The sequence below is a fragment of the Martes martes genome, assembly GCF_963455335.1.
Source record: "Martes martes genome assembly, chromosome: 6".
Classification (NCBI taxonomy): Eukaryota; Metazoa; Chordata; class Mammalia; order Carnivora; family Mustelidae; genus Martes; species Martes martes.
Window position 1 is genome coordinate 131,521,332 of NC_137893.1, and position 19,918 is coordinate 131,541,249.

Below are 19,918 nucleotides of genomic sequence, written 5' to 3' on the forward strand. Positions count from 1 at the left end.
TTATATTTCTTTAGGATTTAGAACAGAAGTGTAGCCTTGGGATACACATTTGAGAATCTTCAACACAGTGGAAGATATGTTTCGCAAGGAGGTTAACTAAAAAAAGTGTGTAGAGTAAAAAGAGAAAAAAACCAAAAACCAAATAAAAAGAGAAAGAAACCCTGAAAGATGCTAACACAGAAGAGGCTGATGGAGCCAATGGAAAAGTCTGGAAAGGAAATTCCTGAAAGGGGAAGAGAAGCAAGGGGACTGACTAACGAAGGCATCAAAGGAGAAAAACAGAAATAATATTCGCTTCCTCTTGTCCTCCCAAGATGACATGGAAGCCAGCAATCATGTCTTATGTGGGAAGTAAGTCACTAGCTTCTTTTATTTTTTTCTTTTCTTAAAGATTTATTTATTTATTTGAGAGAGGGAGAGAGAGAGCACACAGGGGAAGGAGCAGCAGGAAAGGGAGAAAATTTTAAGCAGGATCTCTGTGGAGCATGGAGCCCAGTGCAGGGCTCCATTTCATGACCCTGAGTTCATAACCTGAGCCAAATCAAGAGTCAGATGCTTAACTGACTGAGCCACCCAGGTTCTCCACTAGCTTCTTTTATATTCTTCACAACCCTTGTGTGATTTTGCCCAATATATATACAGCAGGTATCAATAAATGTTCCCATAAGAAAATAACAGTGCTTCATTCCAAGAACCACCTGGCCATGTCTCCTCATCTCAACTAATAAAAAATAATATACGGCCAGGCTGCAAGATCTGTATAGTCGTGGCAGTCAAATACAATAATAAATGACCTCAAGAACAATGTGAGAAAATGTACCGACTTAACTGATACGCTAACAGAGTGAGTTTCTCTTGTGCACTCAAAAAACAAATCCACTTCGGAGCAACTCACCTTCTTCCTTTCACCATGGATTCCTCTCCATTGCACAGACCTTTTCACTATGTAGCTGAGCTCCTGATTAGAAATCTCCAAATCATATGGTATGAAAAACTTGGTTTCTTCACTATAGATGCGCTGAAATGCATCTAATATCCAAGAATCATTGTGCAGTCTAAGAACAAAACCATGTTATTTTAGTTCCCCAAATATTATTTACTTTTTGCCCTCCAAAAATGTTAAATAATTTGTTTCTTTTGTCAATTTCTATTTATTCTATTCTAGTTAATTGTTCCCATTTATCTTTCAGAAATTATTTGACTTACATTCCAGAAATAATTTTATACTCTCCTCCATTAAACATCATAATCAAAGAACAATCTGTTTTTTTTGCAATTATCTCCTATAAGCCTACTATTTCTGATTTTTGATGTCTAAGTAGTATACAGTAGAAAATTAGGAAATATTTAGCCATTAGTTTGTATTATGAATACCACATTAATTCAAATGTGAGAAATTTATTAAAGGAAACTTACAGTTAAGAACCTTAGTGTATCACAGTATCAATAAACTAACCATTTTAGAAGTTATTACCAAACACCCAATTTAGGAATTGGAGTACCGAGATAGTTGAGCATTACATGAAGTGCCTTTCTATACAAAATGGTGAATTGTAAGTATTTAATTTCAATGATCAGGAAAATTATATTTTGCTTTAAATGGAGTAAACGAAGTTTACTGAGTTCCCATTATAAAGGTGGTCTTTAACATCCTTTCTGTTATCTAGCCTTTCTTTAATCCTGTCTTTTACATATGAATACACTAAAATAAAAAAAAAATAGTCCTGCTGTTTATAAGTGATGGAGACAGAATTTAAACTCAGAACTAACACCAAAGTTCATTTCGTTTCACTATCTGACTCTTTAGTGAAAATAATCTATACAACACTGATCTTCATTTAAGGACCTTTATCTCACTTCTTCCTTTCAAAAGGGTAAAATAGATTTTTTTGACCCTACTGTCATCCAAGATCTGTGGGTCTCTGCTTCCTTCTGTTTTATGCTCATCACAGAGTGGAAATAAAAACAAAACTGCCAGCCAGTGTCACTGATGGCCCAAGACAGGCCATATGGCTTGGTACCATCTTGAAATTCAACTACTACTCTTACTATGCTTTGAGATTCTAGGTTGGCCATTTGAATGATTTGCTAGTTGTCTTGTTAAACAAGAACTAGTCTTTACCATTCTCTTAAGCTTGTTTAATGTAACATCCATCTTTTTCTTTTAATGGTAGTAAGATTTAATGTAGTTAAATTACTGTCAATTTGCTGCCATAAACATTTTCTATATGAAGATTTTAAGTGCAGGATTATCAACAATGCAATTAACTTTGAATTAATTAGGAATCACAGTCCTGTTTCTGCTAGCTTCTGTTCCTTTTGCCCAGAAAATGTCTGTCTCCTCTTTATATCTCCTTCATTTTGTGTGAAAGAATAATTATGTAAACATCCAAGCCCAGATCTACAGGATGGTACACAAATGTTTGAACAGAGAACATAATGACACAATGGAATATGGAAAGCTATACAAAAATCAACTGCATTTTCGTCTTACTTTTACATTTTTTTTCTTGCCACATTGAGTGGCATTTTCCAGTGAAAAGCTTTATGATGGGTTGTAAATGAATCAACTTACCAACCATTACTGGTTTTTAGCATATTTTCCAGCCCTATAAAGCCAGTTTACATTAAAAAGGAGAAAATAGTCTATAGTCATATGAGCAAAATTTTAAAAATAAATTGAGTGTTCATAGTTATGTAATTCATTTGATTATATAATCAGTCAAGCAATATAACATATACCCAAAAGTGAGTTATTTTATCATTTTGGAGTGTGAGGGAGACCATACTGATCAAAGATGGTGCATATCTACTGAACTTTATTTTTCTGGTTCTCTTTAGAAAGTGAGGTCCAATGAAATGTTAAGAAAATTTCTATAAAGATATATAATGTCAAAACATTTCCAATAAATTTTGTAATTAAATTTATTTTATTTATAAAATATATTATTTATATTAAATGTATTTATTTATAAAAAATTAAAATAATTATTTCATAAACAAACTGGACATTGGTAGACATTGATGAAAGCAACAGACTATTTTCTATGTGGAAACAACATTGGAGCCAGTTAATAAAGTATTAAGTTTAAACTTCCTATGATCATATTTAGTTATGAAAGTTTGTTATTCTCAAATAGATAAGAAATAACACACACACACACACACACAGTTAGACGCACATGTATTTCCATGCCTTTTTTTGCTATTTTGGGTGTGTGTGTATAAAGATCAGATTGATTTGTATAAAATTGAAGATACTAGACATATTAGATAAGAGAAGAGAAAGAGAAAACCAAACATGGAAACATTTCAATAATTAGTGACATTAGGAGAAGAATATCCAAGTTCATTGTGCTATTTTTGCATTTTATAGGTTTTGAGTTCCTATTTAATAAAAAGCTAATATTTTATGATATTCTATATCATTACATGATGACGGTTACAAATTTGGGTTTCTTTTAACAATACAATTATTCAAAGTGTCTGAAAATTTTACATTTTTAAATTATTTCCTCAAAATGTAATTAAAAGAGAAACTGTATTCCACCTGTCTGCAAAGCCGTAGGCATTATTGTTTGTAGAAATAGGTCACATATTATGCCACAGGTTCTGATGACGGCCAATGAAACAAAGTAATTTACAAAGTCCTCTGCCCTGTGTCCTACATTTGAAGCAATTCATTGCTTGGTGAATGGCAGAAGCTATTATGTTTGGTTCACATCTGAATGTGGGTCATTTACAGAAACCTAGGATGTGACATTTCTTTTAAAGCTAAAAAGGACAAGTGTGAACATTTAGCTAATACAGTATTTTAAGGGTCATGAAAAGGATGGAGTCTATAACTTAAACCAGCTCCAAAAGAAAAAAATATATATATATACATATAAATTATGATTGCTTCTTTCTAAATCTAAAAATAACAAAATGAGTTTAGCAGTATGGCTTTGCAGAGATCATAGTCAATGTGCTTATTGATAAAACTACTTATCTACTGGTCTAAGTACATTACAATGCTACAGGTAAAGGTCTGAAACAGCTTACGCTTGCCAAAATTCATGCAAAATTAGCAGACTTGTGGAACATTTTAGGTGAGGTGTATGACACTGAAGTTCTTATATGTATGAAAAAATCTTTTGTGGGTTTTCTAGAAACACTTGAATACTCACCATTCTGTTTAATTCTAATTGAAATTCAAATGGCTTTGGTTTGAAATTATACTAAATAGAGAAAAAAAAATACAAAATAAAATAAAAAAGAAATAAAATGGAGAGGGAAAGTAATTTTAAGAAAAGGAAAAAGAAATTCAGAAATAAAAATGTGCACATAATGGGGAGTAGTCAAGAACCCCTCCACCTCCATTTCCAGAGATAGCTCTATTGTAGGTTTAATGAAGTATATAGCCTTCAGAACATGTGTGGTCTCGTGTTTGTAAGGGGATAATCATCCTCTTCACTCACTCCTTGTTAATTCATTATCTCAGTCAACAAATATTCACCTTTGCCTACCAAATGCCACATACTTAATAAGTGAAAGCAGTAGGGAAGGGGACAGGTAAGGATCCCAGGAAGGGGGTACAGAGGAGTCTTCATGGGGACCTGCAGCTGGCAGGAAGAGGGCAGAATGATATGACAAGGAAAGCAGAGTGTTAGGGGAATATAATGTAAGGAAAGTGGGCTCCACCCAGGTCGAAAGAGCTTTTAATGTGAGAGCAATCCGAAGCCATTGTATGGATTTAAGGCAAGAAGTGATGTGATACTTTTTTAATTAAAAATCTTTCTGGTTATAGTGAGGAAAATAGATTAAAAGGAACAAAAGAGCATATATAGAGGTTGGTTGAAAGGCTAATGTTACAGTAAGTCACAGGAGAGGTCAGGGCACATTGGACAGAGAAAAGATCCTATGGATAGAACAAAATGGACAAATTCAAGAGCTAAGCCATTGCCAGAACCTGGAAAGAAAGTGAGTGTGGAGGATGATGGAGAGGATGGATTTGAGGACAGATGCCAGGTTTCTTTCTCCCCTCCCTCCTTCCCTCCTCCCTCTCTCTTCCCTCCCTCCCTTCCCTCCTTCCTCTGTCCCTCCCTTCTTTCCTCCCTCCTTCCCTCCCTCCCTCCTTTCCTTCCTTCCTTCCTTCCTTGATTCCTTCCTTCTCTCTCCCTCCCTCCCTCCCACTCTTTCTTTCTTTCTTTCTTTCTTTCTTTCTTTCTTTCTTTCTCTCTCAACACTGGATGGGTGATCTTGGCATTTTCTGAGACCGGGAACCCTAATTGAAGTGATTTGGAGAAGAAGACCACGAATTTCTTTTCAGAATGTCAATTTTGAAGTTGCATTGACATATATATATATATATATATATATATATATATATATATATATATATATATACAGAGTTGTCAAGGTCAACTGAAAGTTCTAAATTGTTTCATTAAATTCATGTTTACCTTGAAAGAACTGAATTCTAGAACTAAACTGAGCTGGGATGCCTGGGTGGCTCAGTTGGTTGAACATCCAACTCTTGCTTTCAGCTCAAGTCATGATCGCAGGGTCCTGGTACTGAGCCCTATGTCGTCTGCTGGTGATTATCTCCCTCTGCTCCTCCCCCCAGCCCCCCTCTCTCTCTTTCTAGTTAAATAAATAAATAAAATCTTAGGAAAAAAAAAAAAAGAACTAAACAGAGCTGCCTAAATTGTGAACTTGTTAGAAATATACGATTTAAATCAACTCATTCATTCCCAAGGAGCAGATTGAAGTTTTATTCTTTTTTTTTTTTTCTAAAAAAATTTTTGAGTATTATTGACACACAATGTTACGTTAGTTTTAGGTGTACACTATCACGATTTGACCTTTTTATATTTTATTCTATGCTCACCACAACTGTAGCCACCATCTGTCACCATACATCACTACTGCAGTGTCATCAACTATATTCCTTATGCTGCGCCCTTTATTCCCATGACTTATTCACTCCATAATGGGAAGTCTGTGTCTCCCACTCCCCTTCACCCATTTTGCCCATGCTCCCCCCAACCCCTTCCTTTGGACAACCATCAGCGAGTTCTCTGTATTTATGGGTCTGATTCTGCTTTTTGTCTGTTTATTCGTTTGTTTTCTTGATCCAATAATTCAACTACTGGGTATTTACCCAAAGAAAATGAAAACACTAATTTGAAGAGATATGCGACCTCCATATTTACTGCAGCATTATTTACAATAGCCAAAATATGGAAGCAACTCAAGTGTCCATTCATAGATGAGTGGGAAGATGAAAACTGTGTGTGTGTGTGTATACACACATACATATATTACACAGCTATAGAGAAGGATAAAATCATGTCATTTGCAACAACATGGATGGATCTAGAGTGTAAATTGTTAAGGGAAATAAGTTAGACTGAGAAAGACAATTTCCATATGATTTCACTCATATGTGGAATCTAAAAAACAAAGTTTTACTCTGTTTACTATATACATTTTGTTTATTATTTTTATTTATTTATTTATTTATTTGACAGAGAGAGAGAGATCACAAGCAGGCAGAGAGGCAGGCAGAGAGAGAGGAGGAAGCAGGCTCCCTGCTGAGCAGAGAGCCCGAGCGGGGCTCGATCCCAGGACCCTGGGATCATGACCTGAGCCGAAGGCAGAGGCTTTAACCCACTGAGCCACCCAGGCGCCCCACATTTTGTTTATTTTCTTAAAGATTTTATTTATTTACTTGACAGACAGAGATCACAAGTAGGCAGAGAGGGAGACAGAGAGAGAGGAAGGGAAGCAGGATCCCCGCTGAGCCCCTGATGTGGGGCTCGATCCCAGGACCCTGGGATCATGACCTGAGCCGAAGGCAGAGCCTTAAACTCACTGAGCCACCCAGGTGCCCCTACTATATACATTTTAAAGATAAGGAAAGAATCATAGTGGTACAGCTATTGCCAGATGGCACCCAACTAGTAAGTGACAGAGCCAAAATTCAAGCCAGGCCAAACAGTCTTCAATCCAGGTATCACGCCACTACATCATATCCATTCATTAGGTGAAAATCAACCGCAAATATGAACTTTAAGCAATTTCAGTTTTCAAAAAAAAAAAAAAGAAGAAGAAGAAGAAATATGGGGACACCTGGGTGGCTGAGCTAGCTAACCCCCTGGCTCTTGATTTCGGCTCAGGTCATGATCTCACAGTTGTGGAACTGAGCCCCGCATCAGCTCCATGCTCAGTGCAGAATTTGCTTGTTCCTCTCCCTCTGCTCTTCCCCCAGCTCATGCTCTCTTTCTCGCTCAAATAAATAAACAAATAAATAAAATCTTAAAAAAACAATAAAGGATATTATGTACAAGTAATATTGATTGCAGTTTCTGGAGTTATGAAGCCTGCATATGGGTATCAGCTGGGCCATGGGCCTACTGTGCAACCTTAGGCAAATTACCTAAAGTCACTAAGGCTTGGTTCCTCCATGTATGAAAAGGAGACCCATGTTAAGGAGTCCTGAATTATCAGGATTAAGTGAAGTAATTTCATACTATATTCAAATCAGGACTTAACATGCAAGAAATTCTCGGGAAACAGCAGAAATTACCATTTAGGGACTGAAAGAAAAATATTAAACACCTCCATAGAACCTCCAGTATTCTAATTTATATGGCATATGATGGAAGTTTTTCTGAACCCTGTCCTTGGACAGTCTGAGACGACTGTGAGATCCAATCATAAATCAGAGTTAGAATTCTCCTCTTTGTTGTTCATTTGTTCATTCTAATGGCCACAAGGGTCAGCTCTTCGGGTTCCTAGTCTTCTGTTTCCGTGAGGGTATTGACTCGGGTTATGTAGGCAGATCAGTTTTACAGGAAAACCCAAACTGTAAAGAGCAAGGTGAACCAGAAGAACTATGGCCACATTTTCTCAAATCAAATTCAGCTGTGAGGAGTCTTGGCCACTGGGAAAGCACCAGGCTGATAAGAGGTCCTGGTCTCATGATCAATGTGAATGACCCCCCACCCCCCCAAAAATGTGTTGTTTCAGCACTTAAGCCAGATGAAGGGCTGAGGCACTTCTACCATCAGATGGTTAAAAAGAAAAAAGACTACTTGGAGAGGGTGGTAGAGAACAAAGATTGGGGCAAGTGGAATTGAGCTTTAGAAACACGAAGTCAGTGCAGAGAACTGGCAAGACAGGAGTGACAAAGCATTGTGTATCTGTGTATCTATGTTTAGCACTTCCCTGGGTTCTCTGGATTTTTTTTTGCATACAGTGCTTAAATGTTTTGCACATCACTGTGACTCTTTTTGACTCCTCCTTCTGCATTGCACTGTAATTTGTAAAGCTGGGTATTGCCAAGGAGTTCGAATTCAAAATCTATTCTAATCACTTGGATGCATCAGATTAACACATATAAGAACTTCGTGTTTTGTTTGTTTTGTTTTGCGCAATTCTTCATTATATTCCAGTGGAGCATTCAAAATGAAAGGGATGTGGGACCTAGAGTCATTTGGACAGACATCCTGTGAGCCATATTTTATTTGAAAGGGGTCTGTCTTCATCATTAAGAAAATATTTTCCTCTATTCATGGTTTTAATTCAACAAACATTTTTTGCACGTCTATTGTGTTCTGGATGCTTTTCTCGGTATGGAAAAGACGATGGTGAATTCTAGAGTTGGCGACTTTGCCCTCCACAGTCCAGAGTTTCATGTTATGTAACATTTTAAATAGCTGGTTGGAGAGTTTGAGGTACCATTTTCTCCACGTGTAATCCTCATTGTTTTGTGGAAGCAAAGCAAGATAGTCATTCTTTGTGTTTAAGTATTTGGTTTTTTGTTCAATCAATTTACTAACAAGTACGAGAATTTTATCGACTATGCAGGATCCTGACAGAGAGAAGTAGGGAATGACACTGGTTCCTTTACATTATCTACACTATCAAATGTGGATACTTACATGGAAGTGGGAAAGGAAATTTCTCATTCTGATGGCCTAAAAGAAGCCCACACCAGGGATTTGGACTGTGTCAATAAGAGAATATGTACCTGACACTTCATCCAAGTACACATACCTTCTTGACATCAGCCTACCATTGGTCAAAACCCACATGCCCAGTTTCCCACCAGTTCCAAATGAAAATAGAAGTTGTGGTAGACCATTTCACTCTCTTCTATCTTAGAGGTATCAGAAAAAAGGCTAATTTACCAAAAGTCAATTTGTCAACTGACTGGTTAATGACTTAGATTTATTGTGCAGTTTTTATTTCATCTTTATAAGAGAATATCATGTCAGGAAATGTTCAGTTTATCTTTGACCCAGCTTCTTGCAGCTACAGATGGGGTCTGGGGGGTGAAAAGAGATCCCTCTATTTGCTGAAGAAATGATGGGAGTCAAATCAGCATATAGCATGAACTTGGCTGCCCACATCAAAGAGTTTAGGGCCTTAAGAACAGAGTGGGGATATCGATGGGCTTTGGCCAATGAACAATCGTGATCTGTCCTACAGCAGTGAACTATTTTGGTTACAATCCTTCAGTTTGCTGGAGTTGACACAGTGTAGCATCTAAATCTTTTAAATAGGTCTTTTCCTATACCAGCATGTCCCGATGTTCATAGTCCATTCGGGCTATTAGGGCACTGAGTGCCCATAACTAGGTGACAATTTCTGGGGGTATAAAAATCGGTTACTATATCTTAATTAGATAATTTTCAGAATTTTTTCTCCTCATGGTAAATAATATTTTGCTTTAAGTGTATAACGTTGTAAAGAAGATTGATTCCGAAAGAGGAAAATCTTTGATTATCATATATGTATCCCCCCACACTATAAATATGCTCATACTCTGCTCATCAAAACCTACCTTTAAATTATTTGAATCTAAATTAATTTTCCTAAGTAATATGCAGCCACAGCTAAAACTTATAAGGTTATTCAGAATGATTAAGTCAATGATTAAGAATACATCAGCACCCCCCAAAACTAATTGAGTATAAGTCTTTCAGATTTGTATACAGCTTCCAGGAATATAAAAGCTTAAGCAAATCTAACATTTAAATGGTGATTTCTCATTCTCTGAATATTTTAAGGAAATAAGTAAGCAGCCTGTAGATCGTTTGGACTACTCAAATAAAGGATTTATAGTGAAAGGATCCATAGAATATCAACAAAGGCTCGCGCAGATGGTTATGAGGGGTGCTGCAAGGAAGCAAAGGAAGCAAAATCCCTGACAAATATAGATGGTCTTCATAGATTTTCTTCATGGCAATGCCTATAGATGGCCTTCTATAAAAATTTGGTCAAAACGTAAGTTTATTAAAAGAGGCTCTAGAAAAGAGGAGCTCCATTGATCCCACCGGAAACATGAACTGAAAATTAAAATTTCTCAAAGTAAAACAGAGTAAAACAAAGTGGCCAACTAGTTAGTATCTAAAGATAATACCAACTGAGAGAAAAGACCAGTAAAATAAAATAAAAGATGTCTTGTTTAGATCTCGACGCTATCCATATCAAATGAGTTCTACATGGTTTGTGATAAGGAGCTCAATGAAAACAATTCCGGTGATGCCTGGGTGGTTCAATGGGTTAAGCCTCTGCCTTCCGCTCAGGTCATGATCTCAGGGTCCTGGGATCGAGCCCCGCATTGGGTTCTCTGCTTGGCGGGGAGCCTGCTTCTTCCTTTCCCTCTGCCTGCCTCTCTGCCTACTTGCGATTTCACTCTTTGTCAAATAAATAAATAAAACCTTTAAAAAAAAGAAAGAAAGAAAAGAAAACAATTCCAACTTCATAAATTAGAAGTAAATAGTTAAAACATTTCTGAATGAGGAAGGATTTTTTTTTGAATTGAAGGTCTATTTAAATAAGTCCAATTATCAAAAGGCTTTACTATATATGGATTATAATACCTATTTTTCTAAATAATCTTTACATCCAATGTGGGGCTCAAACTCACAACCCCAAGATAAGAGTTACATTCTCTACCAGCTGAACCAGCCAGGCACCCCTATAATATCTGTTTTCCTAAAAAATCAAAAATACACTTAAAAGTTAATTGTCAAATGGAGAAAACATCCATTAAAACATGACAGAAGGGTTACTACTCAAATACATATAAAACCCCTATAACTCAGTAAGAAACACATTTAAATACTCATAGAAAGAAAGCCAAAGGGACATTTAGAAGGCAATTCACAAAGAAGAAATACAAATGAGTGAGTGATAAGCATACTAAGAATATCTAGTAACTAGAAACAAAGGAATGCACCTTTAGAAAAGGATGAGATCCCATTTCTTCTATGAGATTAAAAAAAAAGTTATCACATGATGTGAACATGAGTTGGTCAGATCCCCCATTCACTTCTGTAGAAGTATAAATCCAGCTTCTCTAAAACACAATTTTGCAATATTATCTAATGTCTTAGAAACATCATATTGTCTGAAACAGTATTTCTGGGTCTCTAGGATACTCCTCAAAAATAATCTAAAATGCGAACAAGACCCCGAGTCTTAAGACGTTCATCAGAATTATTTATAAAATGCACAAAAAAGAGAAACAATCTATTACCCAGGAATAAAGAAATATTGACATATTTTATACTGCTTATCTGGTATAAAATAGTGTGAGGGCATTAAATGTTCCTGAAGTAAGTAAAGAATATGGAAGTATTTATCATACAATATTATTAAGTTTAAAATCAACATATAAAATTATTCTTACAGAATAATTACAATTTTGTAAAAATAAATATACATGGGAAAAAATCGGAATAAATTTATCAAACGATTAACAATGCTTTGTCTAGATGATGATGTTATTTGTGTTTTTAAATTGATTTTTTGATTTTTTGACTCTCTTCTGTAGTTTCCCTTTTTTTCCTAAATAACATATTCTTCCTATATTAAGGAAAGAACATTTAAAAGAGTAATGCTTTTTTTTTTAAGCTATAAAATTCAGTTCAAATAATTACACTCAGGTCAAGAACTTCCTCACACAGGTCAACATTCCTACTAGAACTATGGGGAGTGAGAATTTTTCTAGTAGAAACCCTTCAGCAATAAATTACTCAGGCTCTTGGAGGAATAAGATCCAATCAGTCAATGTAGAGCTTCCGGTGCCCAGAGCTAGACAAAATTTTCTGTTAACAGCCTGCAGAGCAGACTTGATCTCCTTTGTGTTCCTATAATACTAGCCATGTTATCACATGTGTTGACAGGACTGATCCAAAAGCCCAGAAGACTTCTGATTGTTGCCTTAATATTTGGACTAAGAATGCTAACCTAAATCAGTCAACACACACAAATCCATACTGGCATCTTTCACAAAGATCTTTGCCTACTTTTATGCCAGAGCAAACCCCATGTCACTGACCAGATGCCTCTGTTGGTAGTAGTGCTTGCTGTAGAGAACAGAGCCACTCAGTTCACCAACATTATAGAGTGATGTTGTGCAAACATCAGTAAAGAGATCTTTCAGCTGACATATTAGTATGACTTGATGCATACAAAAAATACAGGTATTTTCCCTGTGGGAGATTACTTTATCTCTATCATTACCTAAAGACATTTGAAGAGCATCTGCTTCTAAAACACTAGCAAAACCTGGAGGTTACTGAGCATGTCTAGTTCTGATTGGACAGGATAAGCATGGAAGACAGTGAAGGGCTATGTTGAGAGAGTGCACAAAACTTGTTTATCCCTCCTGGACTTTTTCAGGCTCATTCTTTATGATGTATGGACACTTCATCTGTCTCTGCTTTTCCCTAATCATTTTTCCACCCATGACAGAGCTTCTCATTCCTCCTATCCACGCTTTCTTGTGGGGTAATCCTTCTGTTGTATTTTAAAGCAAACCATCATTTGTTTTAGGTAGCAAAATATTAAATCCTAGTTATTTGGTGCATAAATTCTATGCTTCCTTTTTCATACTTTACAAGTAATCTTGATAATAAAAATGTGAACCTTGGACAAAGAAATGCATGGTTGCAAACACTCACCTTATTTTAAGTGAGAAGAGATATACTGATGGGGTAATAAATAGTACATAACATTATCTGATAATTTTTTAATCCTCTGGAAGTCTAAGCTTCCAAAATAGTACATAATGTACTATTGTATTTCTTTAACTTCTCAAGGAACCCTAGTTATTTTAAATAATAGAGTCATGCTTCATATAGAGCCTCTTATAAGATCTACACATAGTGTCATCCTTACCATGTTCCACAAGAACATGTCTGAAATCTAGCAAATGAACATCTTTGCCTAGAGGGCCACAGGACAATGCCACCTTAAAAGGTCTTATATAAGAAACTTCTCTTATAATTTACTGACAAAAATATGACTTTTGTAAAAATTCTTCTCTGTTACATGTAATTGATGTATTTCTCTTTTTGCCATTCCTTTATGGGAGCTCAAAATTTTAAATTCATATGAATTACAATGTTAATATTATTCTTCTTTAAAGAAGCAGATAACAGTAGAAATGTTGTTTATAAGAAATGATTTTGCAGTATTTTTCACAATGTTAACAAAGCAAACTTAATGGTATATTAGAAGTTAATAAATCTTTCTTGATTGTACTGAAAAAAAAGTAAATGTTTATTCTCCATGTAATCTCTGTCTATGAGAATGCTACTACCATCCACCCATGGATGCCCAATTCCAAAACTTAAGGTTATACTAAATGTCATTCCTTCCTTCCCCTTTAATTTCCAACAAAGGAAATTAATCCAACAAGCCCAAAAGTTCTATGTATGTCAACTATCTCTTCAATATGCCATAACTGTCCATTTCCTGTGTCCTTTTTTTAGTGAAGGCAATTGACATGCTGCCTAGACTATTAAAATGACTTTGTAACTAGATTTCCCTGCTTTCAACCTGACCACTACTAAATACACTTTCCCTTCTATGAGTACAGTGAACTTCCTAAAATTAAAGTTATTGAAAATCTTTCAATTTTTTTTCACTTTACCAACAAATTCAAGCTCCACAACATGATATCAAGACGCTTATCATCTAGTCCTTGACTACACTTCTAATCATATCTTAGTCAACTTCCATTGCCCCATATCCTATACTCCAGCCATATTAAAATATTTTTGAGTGGCCAAATATGTCATAATTTCTCATGATCATATGGTTTCATACACCTTCCCTTTGCCCAGGAACATTCTTCCCTCTGTTTTTCTTCCAGTGAGATTATATTAAAACTTTGAAAATTACTCAAGGGTTGTATTTCAACTGATGTGTTTGGATGCTACCCCAATCTTCTCCAGATCTGCATTGATTCATTTTATCTATGTTCTTAGAGACTCTATGTTGACCTCTTCTTAGCACTTCTTTTTTTAATTATGGTAAGAATATTTAAAGTCTATTCTCTTAACAATTCTTTAAATAAATTATATAGTACTATAAATTACAGGTACAATGTTGTACAGCAGATCTCAGAACTCAATCATCTTGCATAATTGAAACTATGTCTGTTGAAAAGCTATTGTCTATTTCCCCCTTTCCTCAGACCGTGACAAGCACCACTCCACACTATGCTTCTATGACTTTGGCTATTTTAGATACTTATGTAAGTTGAAACATGGAACGTTTGTCCTTCTGTAACTGGTTTAATTCATTTAGCATAATGTCCCCAATGTTAATGTTGTCACATATTGCAAAATGTCCTTCTTTTTCAAACCTGAATAATATTCCATCGTGTGTGTCTACCACATTTTTTTATCCATTCATCTGTTGATGAACATTTAGGTTGTTTCTACATCTTGGCTATTGTGAATAATACTGTAATGAACACGGGAATGCTCGTGTCTCTTTGAAATCCTGATTTTGAGTAAATTTCTAGAAGTGGAGTTGCTGGATTATATTACAAATCTACAGTACTTAAAACAGTATGTTATTGGCAATAAATACAGACAAATAGATCAACAGACTAGACTAGAGAGCCCAGAAAGAAATTCATGCATATACAGTCAATCGATCTTCAACAAGGGCACCAAAAATATAAAATGGAAAAAGGATTGTCTTTTCAACAAATGGTGCTGAGAAAACTGGATATCTACATGCAAAGGAATGGAAATGTACCCTTATATCACCCACAAAAATCAACTCAAAGTGGATTAAAGATTTAAATATAAAACCTGAAACTGTAAAAATTCTATTAAAAAACACAAGGAGACAGTTTCATGACATTGGTTTTGCCAATGATTTCATGGATATTCATATCCATGGCTTTTAGAAATACAGGCAACAAAAGCAAAATTGAACAAGTGAGACTATTTCAAACTCAAAAGCTTCTGCAAAGCAAAGGGAACTATCAACAGCATGAAAAGTCTTCCTAGCACTTTTTATACTGCCTAGAATTTGTTACTTTTCTCATTTTTCTTCACACACACACCTTGCTTGCTAAAGGAGTGACCTGGAAAACCAAACCCTACGATATTCAGGATCAAAGTTGAAGGATGATTTTTCTTTTAGTGATTTTGGCAGGGGTGGGAAGAATGGGAAGAAAGTGGATTAGAAGGAAGAGAGAAAAAGAATTTTACATAAGCTTCCTGGGAAATTTATGAGGATATTATTGGATATCAAGTGATTAACAACTCCTTGTTTCTTGTTGGCCCCTAGTTTGAAGAAACCAGTATAATGCTTTACAGAAAAATTTCTCTATTATGAAGGAAATATTTCCCCAAAAGTTGATTAATTTCTCAGCCAGTCTTCATGATAGATATTACAAATAACCAATGGCATTTCTTTCTCTTTCTTTTTTTTTTAATTTTTTTTTTAGGATTCTATTTATGTATTTGAGAGAGAGAGAGAGAGAGAGAACACATGAGACAGCAAGAATGGGGTAGGGAGGGGCAGAGGGAGAGGGAAAAGCAGGCTCCCTGCTGAGCAAGGAGGAGCCCAGGGCCTGAGCAATCCCAGAGTCCTGGGATCATGACCTGAGATGAAAGCAGACACGTAACCAACTGAGCCACCCAGGTGCCCCAACCAAGGACAGTTCTATCTTAGACATGTAGACGTGGTTCTAACTTCTCTTCTTTAACCATATTCTCACAACCTAACTGCACAACAAGACTGGAGGCTGAATACACTTAAGAACCAAAAGGATTGAAACACCTTACCTGAGACAACACAAATAGAAAATTAAAGAAGAAATGATGAACAGGAGGATGTAAATGAACACCGTGAGCATTACACCAAGAATTCCCGAATGCTCGGTTCTCACAAATACCCAGTACAGCTTTGCCGCATCAGCTATAGGAGTCTCGTCATTATGTGTAAGCCGCTGAGAAAAGAAAACACAAATGTAAGAAATAGGATGGAAAGACCGTTCATTGAGTTAGATGAATTTAAATACATAAAAACCATATGATACCATACTTTGTTTTTAAATTAAATTCTCAAGGTACTAAAGATCACCAGGTCTTCAGCTATGTAAAGGAAAAGAAACAGACTGGGTTTCCATGGCTGGTTTAACAGGTTGTTGTGTGTGTGTGTGTGTGTGTGTGTGTGTGTTTTCTCCTTTTCCCTATAAGCTTTTAAATGTGTATACTTTACATGTAATTTGTAAAGTAAAAGCCATGTATTATTTATGAACTGTTAACTTCTGAATTTAATGAGCACAAGATATAAAGAAATTAAATATGATGGTGGAAAGATCTCTTTCTCTCTGAAGCAGATTTGAAAGGAATTTAATTTGTACTATGCATAAAATAGGTAGCTTATTTTAGAAAATTATAAAAAAAGTTATCAGTCTGTTTAATGTGAGCTTGAAAACCAAAGTTTATATTACGTCAATTTAACAATAAGTCCTTTTAGACAAGGGACAACACATTCTATATTGAGTTAGAAATAAATACAAGACAATGAGGTCTTTAAAAATTAATATTTAATGTTACAGACCTAGAACATTGGCACTTGATATCTTTGACCTCTGAATTTTACAAAACATATATGTTCTGTAATTATGACTCTTATGGTTTTAGGTGGAAATAATATGTAATATAAATGTAAATAAAGTATATTTTCTTCAGTGTAAAAAAGAAGAAAGAATTCCTTTAGTTTTTAAACTGACAATTATATAAATAAGTATAGCTTAAATGGACATGTTCAGAACTAATCCATATCACATACCTACAAATAAAAACAGAAACTCAGGTTAATCCATATTTTCCTTACATCAGAATATCCTTTAACACTTGGACAATGACTCAAAGTCAGATATTCTGACTCTCAACTGATGTTTCTTTCACCGCCACACCAAAATTTCGATTTTTATATTCTGTACTTGTTAATGGGTCAACCTTGCGGAATGTGAATCTGTTGCTTGGACTTCAGGCAGAAGATCTGTAAGCGTTGTCATACATTTCTCCTATTCTAGATCTTCCCCTTCTGCTATTTCTTAAAGCAAAGAAACAGATGTGGGATTCACTGACAACACATACTAAAAATGATACATACATGATGCCAATAATGTAATCTAATCAACAGATACTAATCATTCACTTGGTCCACACATATTTTGTGAATGTCCACCATGTGTCATTAAGCTCTGAAGATAGAAGAGTGAATAAAATTAGGCAAAAGCCCTATGTTCTTGGAGTTTACATTTAAGTTGGGGTGGAAGTGGTGGATAAACATGGAAGTAAGATTAAGTAATTAGTATGGTAGATTAGAAGATGGCATTTTGAAGAAAAACATGAAGCAGGAAAAAGTACAGGAGGGATAGAGGTGTATTACTATATACTGTGATCAGAAAAGGTATCATTTGAACAAAGACTTGAAAGATATAAGGGAACAGGTGATATGCCTACCAGATGGCATTCATCACATACTGCCCATACTTCATCTTGTGTGTGTGATTCTCTAACTAGACTGGAAGTTCCTGCCTGGATCATGGGCAATGACTCTTACAGCCTATATTATACACAGAGTGTAAGTACCATCACTTCATTATAATCTTCAACCTTGTTCCTTTCAGTTTATATGTATGATGCCTTAGATTTTTCAATTTTTCAATAATTTTTCAATATTCAGTATTCAATAATATTTAATAATTTTTCAATATTTCAATAACATTTCAATATTTCCTTAACTATTTCAATATTTCCAATTGGTTGTCCCAACAATATTGTGAAATGAGTAAGGTACATGTTAGTATTTGTAGGTATTATTACTTTTTGGTGGTACATATGAAGAAGTTGAAGACTAACTTACCCAGCATCATATAGCTGACAAATGGCAGAGCTGAGACCAGAACCCACTTTCCCTGACTCCAAGTCAATGCTCTTTCCATTAATCCATGATAATGTCTAATGGATTTTCAAGAATGATTTGCTGAACGAAGACACTTATATTCTACCCTTGTTTGATCTTCGTTCTTATGTGTTATCCTTATCTATCTACATTGAGGGCAGAAATCATGCCATACTTACTCTGTTTCTTTTAAAATCCTGTGCAGAGAGTATACAGTCAATAAACACATGCTGATCAATTAAAACATTCAATAGCAAATCCTTCCTCTACTTCTTATCTAGATTGGGGCTCAGGCAGAGAAAGAATTTATGAACTTGGTGGAATTGTTGTATCATCAACGGAGGTCCGGGAATGCATTGCCAACCTCTGAGCCAGCAAACTGAGAGACTAACAAAATGTTATTAGCAACATCAATAGCCACCCATGCATCAGCCTCAAACCATTCCATCTGCCATATCTCCTTCTGGATTGCCATTAAAAAAAAAAAAAAAAGAAAAGAAAAGAAAAGAAGAAAAAAAAAAAAAAGAATCCAGAACAAAATGTATCAGTAAAATAAGGTAGCCTCTTTCTTGGCTAGCTGATCAGGATCAAATAAGTCCAAGTGATCCCTGGCTTTCTCTGCTAAAAGGCAGTGCTGAAAGAACTGTAGGTATGAACCCAGGCAAGTTGAATCTCATGAGTGACTTTCTCTCTATGATAACTATGATCGCATATGGAGCGGTAGTTCACTAAATTTAATGAGCACGCAAATCAACTGGAAAGTCTGTTAAAACACAGTAGCCCCTTCTCAGAGGCTGGGCTCCTTCCCAGAGTTTTTGACCCCATAGATTTGGTGCAGGGTCTGAGATTTGCATTTCAATTTGCACTGCAATTAAGTTCCCTGGTGAAACTGATGCTATTTACCCAGGGACCTCACTTTGAGAACCCCCGCCTTAGAGCAGTACTTCTCAAACTTGGTGAGCTGAGTCGCTAGAGAGCATGTTAAAATGTGAATTTTGATTTAATTAATGGGCATGTCCATGTGTGGACTCCAAGGCTGCTGCTCTGTGGGTTACCTGCAGCTTTGAAGTTTTTTTTTGTTTTGTTTTGTTGTTTTTTTAATGACAGCAAAATTAGATGTCATCTGCAATGAAGCCTGATGGATTCTAACCGGAGAGTCTATAATGGTGCAGATTGGGAACGAGACTTCAGCCTCTCTTTCCAAGTGGAGAAAGACACAGGTGCTATACTCATCTATTAGAATCCAAGTCAGCTTCCATCAGGTTGCAGACCTCCGAACTGGTGCTGAGATGGCCCTGCTGGAGGCTACTTTCCTGTAGATTACATCAGAGGCCCCAGAGTAAATTTATACTGCTCATTTTGTCAGCTGTCTTTGATACAGTGGCCCACTCAGCTATTAATCTCTCTAGAGGACCTGATTGGAATAAGGAAAGCCATTCCAGGAGGGCTGCAGTCATTCCTATGATGAGATCTCAGAAGATGACAGAGCTGCTCATCTTCCCCAAATGGCTTCACCTGTGGGGTTGCACCGAGATTGGACTGGCACCCCATGTGCTCAATAGGTCTATCAGGCCTCTGGGAGGAACTGGGAGATGCCATGGAATATGATCCTGGTGGAATGCAAACAGCGTTCCCCTCTACATTTCCTGCTCAACCAACCTTGATGACTCGGTCTCCCCCTCGCTAA

General features: G+C 36.0%; 1 protein-coding gene across 1 annotated transcript in view; it reads right to left on the reverse strand.

Moving 5' to 3' along the window:
• LOC308344413 (uncharacterized protein) overlaps positions 1 to 19,918 on the reverse strand; it is a gene marked incomplete at both ends in the record, with an annotated part of 299,357 nt that overhangs the window by 62,690 nt on the left and 216,749 nt on the right. The window contains 2 exons of the mRNA XM_080805961.1: positions 896 to 1,055; positions 16,098 to 16,261. Of these exons, the coding sequence (XP_080662087.1) occupies positions 896 to 1,055; positions 16,098 to 16,261 (324 nt within the window). The remainder of the gene's footprint in view (positions 1 to 895; positions 1,056 to 16,097; positions 16,262 to 19,918) is intronic.